The sequence below is a fragment of the Mchenga conophoros genome, linkage group LG8 (assembly GCF_057382185.1).
Source record: "Mchenga conophoros isolate Kocher_MC1m ecotype Shallow Benthic linkage group LG8, M_conophoros_male_GT1.1, whole genome shotgun sequence".
NCBI lineage: Eukaryota > Metazoa > Chordata > Actinopteri > Cichliformes > Cichlidae > Mchenga > Mchenga conophoros.
In genome coordinates this window covers 26594708-26611081 of record NC_140533.1, presented here as the reverse complement: position 1 = coordinate 26611081, position 16374 = coordinate 26594708, and the positions used below count along the sequence as shown (strand labels likewise).

Below are 16374 nucleotides of genomic sequence, written 5' to 3'. Positions count from 1 at the left end.
TGGAAACCATGGAAACTTCTTAAAACGTTTGTCTTTTTCAAATCAGTCTAGTTGTTTAGTAGTTGTCTGTATATCCACTAACAGATTAAAAACTGGAACTATTAATAGCTCATTTTTACTCAAATGTGAACAAAACATATACAAAGTAGAGATGGCACGATACCACTTTATGTCCGATATCATACATTTGGATATCTGCCGATACCGATATGAATCCGATATAGCGTATTTTGTAATCAATAAGACAGTTTTTTTTATAAATATCTTGCTACATTTTGTATAAGTTCATACTCAAGTTTTAAAAAACAAAACACTAAAGCTATTCTGTTATACTTGTATGCAAAAAATACACTGCACCCAAAATAATTTATAGTTCAGCAAAACTGATCAATCTAATAAACTTAAACCTCCACCATCATCCCTATTCTGGTATCTTAAAGAGCACTTAGCAGAAATATTAAACAACCTAACAAATAGGGTTGCCAACTCCCAGCAAAAATATTAGGGAACCACCCCCCACCTCACAATGCTTAATCAACTTTAATTTAATGCACGTGTAAAAACAAATGCACAGAAATCAATTATTTTTCTACAATAATTAAATAGATTGAACATCTTTCTTCAACAGAATTGCAGACTGCACAGATGGTACCTTCCCAAAGGAAAAAGTACTATAGCTTACTAGGGTGTACAGTGGGGCAAAAAAGTATTTAGTCAGCCACCGATTGTGCAAGTTCCCCCACCTAAAATGATGACAGATGTCAGTAATTTGCACCAGAGGTACACTTCAACTGTGAGAGACAGAATGTGAAAAAAAAATCCATGAATCCACATGGTAGGATTTGTAAAGAATTTATTCGTAAATTAGGGTGGAAAATAAGTATTTGGTCAATAACAAAAATACAACTCAATACTTTGTAACATAACCTTTGTTGGCAATAACAGAGGTCAAACGTTTACTATAGGTCTTTACCAGGTTTGCACACACAGTAGCTGGTATTTTGGCCCATTCCTCCATGCAGATCTTCTCGAGAGCAGTGATGTTTTGGGGCTGTCGCCGAGCAACACGGACCTTCAACTCCCGCCACAGATTTTCTATGGGGTTGAGGTCTGGAGACTGGCTAGGCCACTCCAGGACTTTCAAATGCTTCTTACGGAGCCACTCCTTTGTTGCCCGGGTGGTGTGTTTTGGATCATTGTCATGTTGGAAGACCCAGCCTCGTTTCATCTTCAAAGTTCTCACTGATGGAAGGAGGTTTTGGCTCAAAATCTCACGATACATGGCCCCATTCATTCTGTCCTTAACACGGATCAGTCGTCCTGTCCCCTTGGCAGAAAAACAGCCCCATAGCATGATGTTTCCACCCCCATGCTTCACAGTAGGTATGGTGTTCTTGGGATGCAACTCAGTATTCTTCTTCCTCCAAACACGACGAGTTGAGTTTATACCAAAAAGTTCTTTGGTTTCATCTGACCACATGACATTCTCCCAATCCTCTGCTGTATCATCCATGTGCTCTCTGGCAAACTTCAGACGGGCCTGGACATGCACTGGCTTCAGCAGCGGAACACGTCTGGCACTGCGGGATTTGATTCCCTGCCGTTGTAGTGTGTTACTGATGGTGACCTTTGTTACTTTGGTCCCAGCTCTCTGCAGGTCATTCACCAGGTCCCCCCGTGTGGTTCTGGGATCTTTGCTCACCGTTCTCATGATCATTTTGACCCCACGGGATGAGATCTTGCGTGGAGCCCCAGATCGAGGGAGATTATCAGTGGTCTTGTATGTCTTCCATTTTCTGATGATTGCTCCCACAGTTGATTTTTTCACACCAAGCTGCTTGTCTATTGTAGATTCACTCTTCCCAGTCTGGTGCAGGTCTACAATACTTTTCCTGGTGTCCTTCGAAAGCTCTTTGGTCTTGGCCATGGCGGAGTTTGGAGTTATACAGATACAGATGATACAGATGATGAGTTCGAACAGGTGCCATTCATACAGGTAACGAGTGGGGGACAGAAAAGCTTCTTACAGAAGACGTTACAGGTCTGTGAGAGCCAGAGATTTTCCTTGTTTGAGGTGACCAAATACTTATTTTCCACCCTAATTTACGAATAAATTCTTTACAAATCCTACCATGTGGATTCATGGATTTTTTTTTCACATTCTGTCTCTCACAGTTGAAGTGTACCTCTGGTGCAAATTACTGACCTCTGTCATCATTTTAAGTGGGGGAACTTGCACAATCGGTGGCTGACTAAATACTTTTTTGCCCCACTGTATATTAGACTTAACAGTTACTATATACAATAATGGATTTCTATACATTTAATCAGATGACCACTTTGGTTGTAAGATTCAGATAATTATTTATTAAAAGTTAGTCATTTTAAATGAAATAACAAACAAAAGTATTTTTGTGCCCACCCTTTCCCTGTTAATGCCCTACCTGGCCCCCTAGCAAAACTTTGCTAGATCCGCCCCTGCAAAGTTACCAGCTGTCAGCTACGTAGAAAAGGATCCTGGTGTTATTTGTCTCTCAGAAACAGTTCATAACTTCCCTTCAACTCATTCACATAAAAGGTAATCCTGTTTGTCCATCACTGTTCAGCTGATGATTCAGTAAGAACATCTCCTGGATTAATTTTTATGTTTCCCTCTCACCACATATCCAAACGGTGGGCGATAAACAAACAAGAGAGACGGGACTTGCGACAGAAAAGCCAACCAGCTGATCATTGATCAGTTTCATGATTGAAGTAGCAACAGGGGAGGGAGGGGGAGAGAATGAGAGAAGAGGCAGCTGTGCAGCAAAGACAGAATAACTCCAGCTTTGTGCCCTTTTTTTTTTCCCCCCATTGTAGCTGAAGTAATGGACAAATTGCTTCCTTTTCGCCTCAATATGGAACTCCGATGGTCAGTCCAGCTATGGCTCAATATATCAGTTGTTAAGCTTAACATGGAAATACTATGCAAACATTCAGAGATGCACTTACACACTTGCTTTACTTCTCTGGGATAGTTTTCTCTGAGATGAAATGCCGCGGTTTGGAAGCATGTAGCGAGGCTCCACATGCTCCACCAGACCACCGACAGGTCTCGCAGACAACAGCCGCTCTATCACGTGACACATACTGATACGATGCACTGAGCTGGGTTATGCCAAGTAGCGCATTTTGTGAGGTGATTTTGTGATACTTCGGATTGGATCACATGTTTTATTTCTCTCCGATATCCGATCCAGTAATTTAGGTCAGTATCGGACCAATACCGATACGTAATATCGGATCGGTCCATCTCTAATACAAAGTAGCTCAAGTTGTAGGCTGTTCAACTTTTCAGATATAAATATTTAAACCACAAATTTAGATAACCAAGTTAAATTGAGGACATCTGTGAAGTTGGTCTGTTTCTGGATGGTTGCAGTACTTTTGTTCTTTTCAGAAAACAATCACTGCCCTCTGGTTTGTGGACCTACCTGAGGCAGATTGAGGCTGCTGAGCAGCTGGTCCAGTGGCAGCATGCCCTCTTCCTTCAGCAGTTCAATCTCCCTCCGGTGGCTCTCAGCATCATTGCCCTCCTGCTGCTCCTCCACCTCTATGGTCTCTTCATCATCCTCCTCTTCACAGGGAGGTTCAAAGTCTCTGTCTGCATGAAAACAAAGGGTTTGGTATTGGAAAAAGACTTTATTCTGAAGAACACAGTTAGACAAACTGCAAAGTCAAAAAGAGGAAAAAAAAACACCATCTCAAACATACACACTGAAAAAGACTGAATTTCCTCTCATATACGCTGAAATATACTTTTTAAAAGAAGTTTTTATGGATTATTTGCATTTTACAGATGGTCTGTGAGGATAGTTGATGAATGGGAACCACGCAGTCCAAGCATTTTGCAAACTGAAACAAGGATTTTACTTTTTTTTTTTTTTTTTTTTAAACCCTCAAGCAAATATATTTCATACAGGAATACTTGTTTTCAGTGGCTTTATTTGTGTATCATACCCACTTATACAGTTTCCTCTGCTTTGAAGCTTCTGCAGCAGTAAATATTGCTACTCTCAGCCTGTTAGTCATGCAAAACATCACAACAGATGTTTAACTAATCTAAATACAAGTCTGCAGAAAATACTTTCAGTATTATAAATCCAAAAAACAGAAGTTTGATTTAGACTAAATTTGAACAGAGGCATAAATGTGTCAAATGGTTTTAAAAATAAAATAAAATAAAATAATATGCAGCCATTTGAACTTTTTTTTTTTTTAAACATAAAAATGATTGACAGCATTTTATATACATTAGATATCTTTCAGATTATCTGTCACAGATAAAAGAAACAGCAAAAGTATGATAAGCACACACTGTTTGAAATATAACATGTTATTTTAGTTTCTAGAATAGGCTGATGTAAATCCATGTCTTGATTAAGAGCAGCAGTTTGTTGTGTCTGGTGGGGGGGTTTTGTTGTTGCTCTATTCCTACCTACCTACCTACCTACCTATCTTTTTTTTCTCTTTCTTAACTAAAGACTTATTGGTTTGTGTCTCCTATTTTGATTTTAACACACAAAAGCCACAGCTGGAGCTACTGCAAGGCTTCAGCTACAGGCAGAAGGAAAATTTAAGTTTTGGTCTCAGTGCTGTGAGCTTCTTCACAGCTAAGCAGACTGTGTTCGCACTTTAGCACCAACAAACCCGTATTTGGTAATGAAATGAAGGTGGGATCAGAACCACTGCTACGTCTGTTCCTCCTCTGACTGAAACACAGCTTCAGATTAAGCTGCTCACCTCAGTGCTTCAGGAATAAGCTGCCAACGGTAATACTGGCGGCAGACAAGTCTGACAGGTTTGATGGGTCTCAAGTCTGACGGTTGCCAAAGAGCATTAGGTACAGCGCTCTGGATGTGGTCCACCCCCCCAAAAAAAATAAAAATGTGTAACTGCTGTGACAAATGTTTGACTTCTCATCATGTTAAACCAAGCCGAGGTGCATCAGCCAGAGAGGGCTCGCAGAAAATGCGGTTTAATCTTACAAAGATGTAGCGACCTTGACGGTGAAGAACGCCTTTTGTTCCTATGAAACAGTTTACCTCTGAACGCTTGAGAAGATTCGCTCACTGGTGTGTAGCTATGACAACGTCCCAGTCTGAACCAGTGAATCAGCTCTGAAAGCTGTCTGCGACATGGTGGCAGTGAGCACTAACGATAAGAAGAAGGTTTTCTTTAAAGGGAAAACTTCTCACCATCCTCCTCGACAGGATTAGGCAGGGATTTCTGTGGAGACACGACGGTCTCAGCAGGCCTGATGGGTGCCAAGGACTTGCTCAGGAGGTCCGAGTATTTCTCCGTCTGGCCAACAATGAAGTCCAGCTGAAGGTCCAACGCCTTCTTCCGCTTCTCCTCTAGCCTGGACTGCTGCTTGTACTGTACCACCTTCAGGTTCAACAAATAAGACAGCGTGTGAGAACAGCTGGGAATTTCACATGATTTTTAAAAAGTAAACAAAAAAACCCCACATAAGCAGAAAAGTTGCGATGCTGGGTAAAACGGCATAAAATCTCAAATGGGTCTCGTATTTTAATTGAGTTTACAATATAAAAAGTTCAATTCAAGGTTTCAAGCTGCATGTTTTAACATCAAGAAGAGCCGTGTAGTCGGATTACTCTGGGTGAAATTCAACCGAAATTCTTGATGACTTAGATTTACATACTGTATTTAGTTCAAAAATAACAAAAACTTTTTTTTTTTTTTTTTTTTTTAAAGGGCAATTATGAGCTCTGTGGGGGTCTTTTTGTTTGTTTGTTGGTTTTTAAAAACCAACAAACAAACAATTAGACCATTAAAATAATGTCAGCAACACACATTAAAGTTTTTTGTGTGTGTGTGTGTGTGTGTGTGTGTGTGTGTGTGTGTGTGTGTGTGTGTGTGTGTGTGTTTTTAAATTAGAAAAACAACACTGAAAAAAAAATGTAATACTAAAGAAAACACGCACTAGATCAGTTCACAACTAACAAGGTTGAACATCCCAGAAAAAGATGGAAGATTCACAAGAGTTTATTCCAAGTGTTTGCAAACTACATCTTACTTTACAAAAAGATGCATCTACTATAAATTAAAGCTTTGCTTATTTTAGCAAAAAATACCAAAACACATTCTGCATTTTTACAACGACAATAGCTCAGCAGGAAAAAGGATCCAGGTGCTGAACTGACCCAAGCGCACCAGTGAAAATATTAAGCTTGTTCTGAACCAAAGAAAATATGACACGGGACGAGCAGAGCGGCTGAAATCATGAGATAGCGAGCATAGATTAGAAAACCCGTTGGTTTTCCCCTACTGAGGTAATTGATATCCTCCAAAGGTTCCCAGAGTGTTGTTAAAAGAAGAGCCCAATAAAAACTAATCACTTCGTGTGCCATTTTCTATCGTATATGTTTGTTCTGAAGTTTTATTTTCAGTTTCAGCCAGCTTTCAGAGCGAGTTTTGCTCATATGAAAGGGTTCACTTTCAGTTTAATTTAAATTATTTTGGGTTTTTTTTTTTTTGTTTTTTTTTTTAAAATGTGTGTCCAAACTGTCCAGTGTTTTTTTTGTTTTGTTTATTATTTACACTTATTCTTCATTTTATTACTAAGTTAAGTTACTGTGTTGCGTCGTGTTGTATGTAGTGCCAACGTTTTATTGGAGACACAGATGAGCATTTTGCAATTTAGTATAATGTGTGAAAGTTTACATTTCTTCAGTACTGAAAAACAGAAATTAGGCTGTCTTGTCAGGGGCCATTTTTTTGGAGGGGGGCAGCCGACAGCACTGTACACAACGGTAGCTGGGTGTGTAGCAGGCAAACAAAAAAATACCGAAAATAGAGGTGTTTGATGGTAAATTGGCGTCAAAGCACGCTGAGAGATAGAGCTGTGCAAGAGGTGCAATTTTATCGTGGTGGAAGCAAAACAGCAAAACTAAGAGGGAATTTATTCATTACGATGTTTTTCAAAAGTGTAGTTTTGGTCTTTTGCTGCTGGTTCAGTGAATTTTGGTAGGAGAGTGACGAAACCTGCAGTTTCAGAATCTGTGCGCCAAAGCCTCCTGATCCCCACCTCGTTTTAGTTTTTATTCAGCTACAGCCTTGAACATTACACTGCCACGTTTTTGGAAGCAGGACTGCACTTCATGTGAAAAGTGGATGTTATTTCTGTCATAAACCCGAACAAACACGGGCGCTGAACAGAGAAGCAGAATGTTCTGTTTGCTTGGTTTCAGGGAATCATCTGTACCTTCTCTACACTGCTCCAAAAAGCCCGGACTTCCTTTGCGATAGAAGAGGCGACTCGTCTGATTTTAGCATGCTCGTCCCGCTTTGCTTTTTCTTCCTTTTGCCTCAGCTCCTCATGGTGCCGCATCACCATCCGCACCACCTAACAACAAATCAACAGAACACATTTAGAACATATACAACATCCACCATCAAAAATACAGGAGCGCACTTTTCACCCCTGTTCTTAGCATCATGAATGTGTGAAACTTCAAGCAAACCTCTGTGATGATTTGCACGTCCTACCTTTCTGGCCACGCCTCTCTTCCACCGCCTCTCTTGAGCAAAGTCAGCCGAGAGCCACTGCATCTCCTCACACAGGTAATCCCAGTGAACCTTTGGCCGCGGTGGCTCCGTCAGGCGGGTGAGTCGCTTCATTGACCAGAAGCCCTCTCGCTTCAGTGCCTGTGTTCGATGCTCGATGTCAGCTTCCTGCAGCACAAAGTGAAGAACAAAAAGTCAGTAAACTCCTGGCTCTGAAACAGTAAGGTGGGGGTTAGCTGATTCAGAAATGCAAAATACTGATCTCCTGCTACACTGCATCTTCAAAGGTGCTTTCAAACCGGAGGAACCTTTTCCTAGTTCTTTCGACTCTTAGAGGCGGTCCCCACTTTTGATGTAGGCTCACTTGATAGAAATGGGTCTATCAAAGCTTTGAGAACCCCATTTTCAGGTCTTTTTAGATACTAGTGCCATATATTGGCATTATAAGGAAAATAGAAAGATTATATGGAAAGAGAGCTGAACAAAAGGCAGTTTGTTTGTGGCTTTTATCTCATAGGATTTCACTTAATGGCATCAATTTGTGAAGATTATCTTCACAAATTGACCAAAACATTTTTTTAACAAAGTTTTATGCAATAACACCAAAACAACCTTGAAACAAAAACAGAAAAGAAATCCCACTTGGTGTGTGTAGAGGGAACCATGGTGGTGCCAGCCTCCGGGTTGGCATTTAAAAAAATAAAGGTTCTCCTTGCACCTCTTATTTAGGTACACTCTGGATTCATTACTTCATAATTATCTGTCTCAGTAACAAAAAAAAAAAAAAAAAAAAATAGTGGCACTCTGGTGAACGGCTCTCATCGGTCGGAGAAAATATTTGTTTAATTTCAAAAGAGCTGCACCTGTGCAACATTTTCGATAACAATATCCCTCCCTAGCACTCAAACTGCAGCAGAGAAGCTGTTCCACACACCTCACACTTTGTCTCACACAGTCACAAGGCTGCAAGATGTTCCATCTTTCTTCTCCTGCTTTCAAATCCACACACTTTGTTGCCTTGTCCTGTTTGTCATATAGTGACCTTCATCAGCAGAGCTTCACTTGCTTCACAAAAGAGGAGGAGCTGATTGAGACGTTTCTTCTTAAAAACCGTGATGTTCCCAAAAAGTAACGCAAGTAAACAGTACAAAGGACAGAGCTCTTTATATTTAACACTTGAACACAACAGTTTTTAAAGGTTGTTCAGCAGAGCGCTCCAGCATAATCATGTAAAGTATACCATCAAAGTCAAAAGGATGTCAGGGGAGTTTTTAAAAAGTGCTGAATTTCTCCTGAGCTTTTCTTAAATTACTCAAAGCAGACATAAAATAACAATTAACTACTTAACTGCCCGACAGCTAAATAGGGAAATGGATCAAAAGCTGCGTCTATTCACAAAACTGAAATGTCTTTTTAGTAAAAAAGGTCCAATTTTCTCTCCTTTAAGAATCCAGAAGGTTAAAAAAATGCATGCTGTGCCATTCAAAGTGATTTGTTTTGATTATTTACATTTCAGACTCCTGGAGCAGCCTGTTAAAAGGCATCGGACATGAGGCAAATAATCTTCGGATGTGCAACTGCTTTCGTCAATTTGAGGATTTAGTGAGAGGCTGAGAAGCAGCGATTCATACACAATTCATAAGATTTCTGCCTGGCACCACTTACTGAGGGACAAGAAACAACCTACAGCAAAATAAAAGTTAAGATTTTACTTGGATTACGTGGAAGAAATATAAAAGCATGATAAACAAAACAAAAAAAAAAAAAAACCTTTCATATGCAGGACGGTTACAAAGATGAAATATTTTATATAAAAATATCAGAGCCCGGTTTGAAAAACAAAAAAACAAAAACTGAATTGGGAAATTTGAAGATAGATGAAAGAGGTAAACAGAAGGACAAGCAGTCAGAGAGATTGATAATAGATCGATAGATATAATTAGATAAAACTGTATCTAGACAAGCAGAAAGACTGCTAAAAAACACAGACGGAGAGACAGACTGGTTGACTGTCCCGCGGACGTGTGGACGAAATGCTGAACATCCTGAATGATGCTCACTCACATGTTTAGCCAGCTCTGCCATGTCGGTGTGACGCTCACTGCGGGACCGCTGAGAGGAGCCCTGGTCTGGCGGCGAAGACGACGAACTGTAGGCACCGAAAGAGGAAGGTGAAACAAACTTTCCGTGGGGACCCCGGAGAGGCGAGGACCTCTCCCGCCGTGGTGTGGACCAGTCAGGTGTGGTTGAGGATCCGGGGTAGGAGAAGGTTGAGGGTGATCCAGGAGAAGAATTCCCAGTGACCCTGTCTGCAATCCACTGGCGTACCTGAGAGTGAAGGGGACAAGGATGAAGGGGATTTTTTTTTTTTTTTTAATTTTTAGAAAATGAAACAAACTAAGGTGAAAGCCTAAGCTTCACTAAGACAAAAGCATCATGCATGAAATGGATTAGAGCATTTAAGTGTTTAGGAAGCGTGTCAAACTGGCCACGAGCGAGTCTGTGGCAGCCGTCTTCTCATGCAATCATAAAAGAGCTGAAGTCAAAGAAATGCCTGCTTGAGTTAAAATTCTCCTGCCTGGGATATGCTCATGAATGCCCTGTTAAAATGAGCCTGTCTGGGTGTCTGACAACCAGCACTTACCTTAAGAAACAGTGCTTGTCTGTCTGTCCTGCTCTGTCCATGCTGGAAAACACACATGGCTTAGCATGCGGCCAACTTAAAAGAAATGAATCACTGTATACAAGAACACCGCGCACACACGTGTTGCATTAAAGATGGACTACATGCGGAGTGACGTCCTTTTAAAATAAAATAAAAAGCATGCCAGCGTATCTGATTACCATTTGATAACTAAAACTGCTTTTTGTTCTTAGCCAAGATAAAATATTAACGCATCTCTTCAGGACTGAATTACAGCTCAGAAAAATGATTTCAGCAACAGTAACAGTGTTGCACATCACTAAAAAAAATATATATATATATTCTGTCATACCCAGTTAGGAAGCAAACCTCTCTGAAACTCCTAAGCTCCTCACTCGGATAAAAAGAACAAAAAAGATCCAATAAACAGTTCATCTCATCTTATTCACAGCGACAAGATGTCCGGATGCAGATTTAGCATTTATCAGCTGTTTTGCTTCAGTTGTGCTCGTGTTTTGTGGACGCCTCTTATACCTTGGCATTCAAGCAATAACTCATGACTATGAGTCTTAATGCTATGTCTAAGCTATGGTTTCTTTGGTTTCCTTTTTTTTTTTTTTTTTTTTTTTAAATGGATCAAATACCTTGTGTGGCGAGCTGGGGGTGGTCATCTCGCTTTTTTCGCCGTCGGCTTCCTCGTCACTGCCTTCTTCTGGGCTGCTAACCTGTCCCGAGTTGCTCTCCTGGACCTCAGTTTCTCCCGCAGGGTCGTCATGCTCAATGTCCTCGCCATCTTCCTCCCCGTAGATGGAATCGGGTTGGCTGGGGAAGTCGCCGGGGCTGGTGGATGCTGAGACTGAAGCTGTGAGCATGTTCGAACTGTGCAGCGTAGCGGCTGCTGTGGAAACATCTTGGGATAAAGTTCTGCTAACGGTTAAGGCCTCAGGTTTGCTTGTAGTAGTCGTTAAGGGGGTGGCAGGTGTAGCCGGGTCGGGTTCAAGAGAAATATTACCACTTTCTAGCTTGACAGAAGCTCCTGCTGCTGCTACCACTGACAATTCATTGACAGCCCGCTGCGTCTGATCGCTGCAGCTGCTAAGAGCGGAGACTGTTTGGGGAAGGCACTCCTCAGACACCGTGCCAGACCAGGAGCAGGAGCCGTGGGCATTGGCCAGCTTGCCGTCTGCATTCTGTTGCTTAGACAATGAAAAGGAGGGTGGGTGTTTCAGGAGAGGAGTTTCTCCCGGTTTGAGAAGGAGCAGCGTTGGATTTATAGCCCCAGGAGCGGCACGCAAAGCCACTGGCTTGCTTACTGAGGGCATAGCGACATTCTGAACAGTCACTGATGCCGTTGTGGTGACAGCGGGGGAATCTTTGGTCCCGTCACAAGCAGAAACACAGACCTCAGGCTTTGCGACACTTACAACAGTGACTCCTGGGGTCTGATTTAGGGAGGGTTGGTTTCCTATATGAGAAAGTGTAACAGCAACAGGGGCCTGCATCCCCAAGTTTCCACTGGTAATAGTAACCACTGGGGATAAGAGAGATAACGAAGCAACTGTTACTTCTGCTTCCTGTTTTGGGCCAACAGTCTGAAGCACAGCAGTACCGCTCACCTCCGTCTGGTCAGCACCGACCTGTGTCCCGATTTGCGCGCTGGTGTCCGCCTGTTCAACAGTGAATGAGTCAGCAGTAACGGCCGCTACTTCAACTAAACAAACCGCACTTGAGTGTGCCACTTCAACAGCTTGGTTAGCATCTAACACCAAATGCTGTTCAACTCCGGCCATGCTTGTGTTTCGTATGGATAAATTACTGCTAGAGCAAGCCTGATTTATATCACTTGTTGAACGCAAGGGCTGCTGGGAGATTATGATGGTGTTGTTTTCACCAACTGTGTGGATAGATGCTTCGAGGTCCTCAGAGTTTTCTAGTAAAGCGTTGAATAAGTTCACCTCATATCCAGGAGAATGAGGCATCTGTGCAGCACTGCTGGCACAGACCGTCTCCTCTGCGACCTCCTCCACCAGACTGCAAAACTCGTACACTTCCACAGGTTGAGAGCCCAGCTCCATCTGCGTCTGAACGCTTCCTGTGTACAGCTTCGGCTCCCCAGCGGAGATCTCCGAAGTCAGCTCGTTGACGATGGCGGCTTCGCAGACGCTGCCATCCTCTCGCTGCAGAAGGTAACTCTGATTCAGGTGCACGGTGGGCCAGGCCCCGGTGATATGAGCCTCCTCCCCGACAACCACAATTTCCTGAGTGTCGGCAGAATGCACAATCTCCGCGATGAGCTCTGTTGAGGCGACTTGGTCAGAGGTGTGAGATGTTTCAGCTTTTATAACCTCCCCCGCCTGAAGTGAGACAACTAGGCCTGTGTCAAACAGAGCAGGTCCGGTGGAAGGTTTTGAGGAAATCTCTTGCAGCACTGTGGGGCCTGACGAGTCAGCTTGCTCTTTGCTCGTGCTACTCTCCACCTGCGCTCCTTCAAGGGGACCGCAGCTGGACGCCGAGCTTCCTTTTCCAGTCGAAGTGTATATTCCAGGGAGCAGCTCTCTTGCCTTTGCGGCTTCGAGTATTTCAGCTGAATGAGGCTGCGTTTCAATGTGTTCAACTGACTCCGAAAAAGCCGTTTTCTGCACGTCTCTAGCATTAGCTGAGATCCCCTTGATAGTTTTGGGTTGAGTTTTTGACAGGTTAGTTTGTTTAATCTCTCTATTTTCGGCTGAGGACAGAAGGAGTGCAGGCGATGCCGAGTCCTGGAGACTCCCTGCTTGCTCTGCAGCACCTGACGGAGGTATATGGCTGCTTTGATTTGTTTGGACAGATGGAGTCCTGTCGGACTGCTCCACAGCCCCACCCTCCGTAGCGTCTTGGACAGAGAGAGATGAGGCTGTGAAACAGATCTGAGATTTGGGTTGTTGTGGGAGAATATTCCCACCTGTGTGCTCTTTTCCACCAAGTTCCATATTTGTTCCAGTCTCTGGTTTATATTCCAAGGTGATGGACCGTTTTTCCTTTGTTCCCGTAATAACCACAAGTCCAGCACCTTCTCTAGGAAGCTGGTTTGTCTGACTGTTTGAGTGGCTTTTCTCTTTATCAGTTTGTGACCCGTATTGCAGCTCTTGCACTGTTTTGTCAATCTGTAAGGGGACAGGAGGACAAAGGGAAGCTGGAAGCCTTTGCATCTCAGCAGAGGAACTGCAGTCCTCAGTGAGGGACGCTGGCAAAGATCTTGCAACTCCGACGGCACTCTCTTCTGAGATGATATTACCACTGATTGGTAGAGTCTCAGGCAAGGTGGTCGGAGGGGCGTTCTCCGTGCTGGCGAATGTTGGGGTGTTGCTCTCCAGCAGGGGCACAGTGGACGGATCGGTGAGCGGAGGGACTGGGTGCGGGGCAGCTGCGACCGGCTGCGGGGCATGCCGAGGGGACTCCCCAGCCACATTTTGTGCAGCCTGGGGGTTGCCACCCAGCACATCCACAGCCGGAGAGGCGTGCTGCCGCGCCGCCTCCTCCCCAGAGCGTCCTTCCTCGGTGCTGCCCCGGCTACACACTGCACCTGCAAGGGAAGAGACACAGGCTGTTAACAGGGGTGTCAGGCATGAACTGGTCCAATCGGCTACTGGATATTTTGTAAAGAGTGAGAGTTGCAGTGAAGTCATAAATTACTCAAATTTTTCGATAAAACTCATTTTTTGTGGTATGATGGTACTAGCTTTACACAGAAGTATACATCTCTCTCTATAAGTGTACTTTAATCGTTTTATTTAAGTTTATACTCACTTAAATTTTGATTTTACTTCAGTTCTTGTATTTACTAATGTAGTTGTTTTACTGTGATGTATTTTATTGAACTATATAGCACTGTACTTATCTTATGTGCTTATAGCTTGTATTTGCAGCAATAAAGGGATTTCCCCACTTTTGAGATAAGTAAAGCAGAACTTTATCTTATATTGTCACTATGATTTATCAATTTTAACAAACACATGATGTAAGGAGACAAAAAAAAAAGAAAAAAGAAAAAATGAAAACAAGATCTGAACACTCCGTGTCTGGCTCATTTTGAATCCAGGGATGTCCAGGTGAATGTTCTTTAGTAGCACTGGTTTTACTAGTCAAACTGGGCTAATGGGCCAAACGTGGCTCATGAACACCTCTGGTATAACTCACTTAACAGGTAAAAATGAAAGTGCGACCACATGTCCCTCTTTAAACAGGACATTTTCATCCCCCATGTTTTTTCTTTTAAGTCTAAATATAATAACAACAACAATATAATTGCAATGCACATTTGTAAAAATCTCAGGAAAAAAATTTCCACAATTGTATGTATATCTTTAAAAAGGTCATTAACATACATACACAAGAAAGGGAAAATAAAACACCTGAAACCAAAATAAACAAATAAAAACGGGGATCTCTGGATGCTCCACAGACTAAATAGCATTTATACCAGCTAAATAACATAGTACCTTAGATTCCATCTAAAAGAAGCAAGGTAAATTTTAATGCAAAAACATTAGCTGCACAGCTCATCCGTGTTTACTTTTTAGACTAAATATATCAAAATAAAAACCAGTCTGTGCACTATATTTTGTTTGATGAGTTTCTTTTCATGGGGACTAAGTACAATAAGTTTTTGCTAACAAAATAATAACATAAAGAAGTCTATTTAAATGTATAAACACTGCTGACTGCACTAGCAAGTCACAAATAATTACTACACATATTACAGCCACTTCTGAAGCGATGTGTGTGCAAAGCAGGAGCCTCTCACCTGTCTGTCGTGTAAGACACAGATCTTCAGTGCTTTCTACTTCCAGGATGCTGAAATTAGGGTCCCCTCCACATATTCTGAGGAAGTGAGGAACAGAAATCGGGTGGTAACTTTATTTTTAAAATCAAAAAAGCAGTTTAAACTCACTATTAGGAACTCTACTGCTGAAACTGACTGGTCTTACAACTCCAACAGCTATAAAAAAAAAAAAAGCTGTGGCAGAAGCTTCAGTTGGTAAACAGAGATATATGAATGTGTGGGATGATGAGTAACATGTCACGTAAGGAGCGGACAGCTAGGCTAGCAAACTCCTGCTAGGACTGTGGTGTGTGTGCAGCGGTAATAAAAAAAAAAAACCACAAAAAAAAAAACAAAACAGCCAGCTCCTGGTTGCATTTGCTGCAGTCGCCCACAGGAAGATGTTAGGATTTCTGCAGCACGCGCTCTCTCGCGCTAAAAGCCGGCGACCAAGCGCGCGGGCCTCCGGTCAGTCATTCAATCCGTGCTCTCGTGACTATTTTTTCTTTTTTTTTCCTTTTAAATTGTGAGTACCTGTCGCCACATGGGGTTCAAGACGACCAAGAAATTATGTGTATTCACTAGTGATGTGGCAGCGGTGATACCTTGAAACATGAGCCGTACCCATATGAGAACTGCAGCTCAAGAAGCTTCATAAAACACAATTCAAAGGTTAACGCCTAACGTTGCCGGTTAGCTCTCTGGCAGGCTGGCTAACTAGCTAACGTTAGCTCCAGCAATAACAGTTAAATGGAGGAAGCCTGCTGCTAACTAGCCAGCTAGAAGAGTTAGTTAGTAGGGTGCGTTCATTTGACGCGCAGGCGCCCCTCATCCCACCCGCAGTTATGTAATGCTCAGGCTTCAAAGAAGCCAGTTTATGCCGATACATTTTAATGCGTTACTGTACGCTGAGGACCCAAAAATACCCCCAAAACATCCGAAAAGTCGCATTAAAAGCCGCTTCTGCATGCACTACAGAGGGAGGGGGGGGAGACAATCACTCGTGACGTCATTGCGTGGGGTCAAATCCTCTTTTGCGAAAATAAATGGGTTTAAATTATTCAGTTTTAAAAATAGATAGTGATTACTTTTTAGTTAAATATACGAAATGTCTAAAAAAAACAGTGTTAGAAAGTTCCATATAAATTTTGCAACGATTACACGGGGGACTCAAGGGGGCTAACTACGTCCCCACGGACCGCACTTTAGAAACGACCGCACGGAAGTGACGGTTTATCACTCCTTTTTTCTTTTAGAGTAGTTAACATCCGAAGATATCCCATGTCACTGTCTACTGTTTTGTCATCTTGGTTTAGGTCAGTGTTGTAGGTAGGTACATATTTCATCGCACGCCGCAGAA

At 42.5% G+C, this 16374-nt stretch overlaps 1 protein-coding gene across 3 annotated transcripts in view; it reads right to left on the bottom strand.

The window, feature by feature from the left end:
• srcap (Snf2-related CREBBP activator protein) overlaps positions 1-16165 on the bottom strand; it is a 40536-nt gene extending 24371 nt beyond the window's left edge. For 2 of the 3 annotated variants that reach the window (XM_085285298.1, XM_085285300.1), the window contains exons 1-9: positions 15639-16165; positions 14997-15073; positions 10858-13775; positions 10214-10255; positions 9634-9897; positions 7552-7737; positions 7268-7408; positions 5238-5427; positions 3474-3643 (exon numbers count right to left, since the gene is read on the bottom strand). In XM_085285298.1, the coding sequence (XP_085141424.1) occupies positions 3474-3643; positions 5238-5427; positions 7268-7408; positions 7552-7737; positions 9634-9897; positions 10214-10255; positions 10858-13775; positions 14997-15073; positions 15639-15670 (4020 nt within the window). In that variant the 5' untranslated portion in view covers positions 15671-16165. The remainder of the gene's footprint in view (positions 1-3473; positions 3644-5237; positions 5428-7267; positions 7409-7551; positions 7738-9633; positions 9898-10213; positions 10256-10857; positions 13776-14996; positions 15074-15638) is intronic. The other variant, XM_085285299.1, reaches the window with a different exon arrangement.
• Positions 16166-16374: the final 209 nt, after the last annotated feature.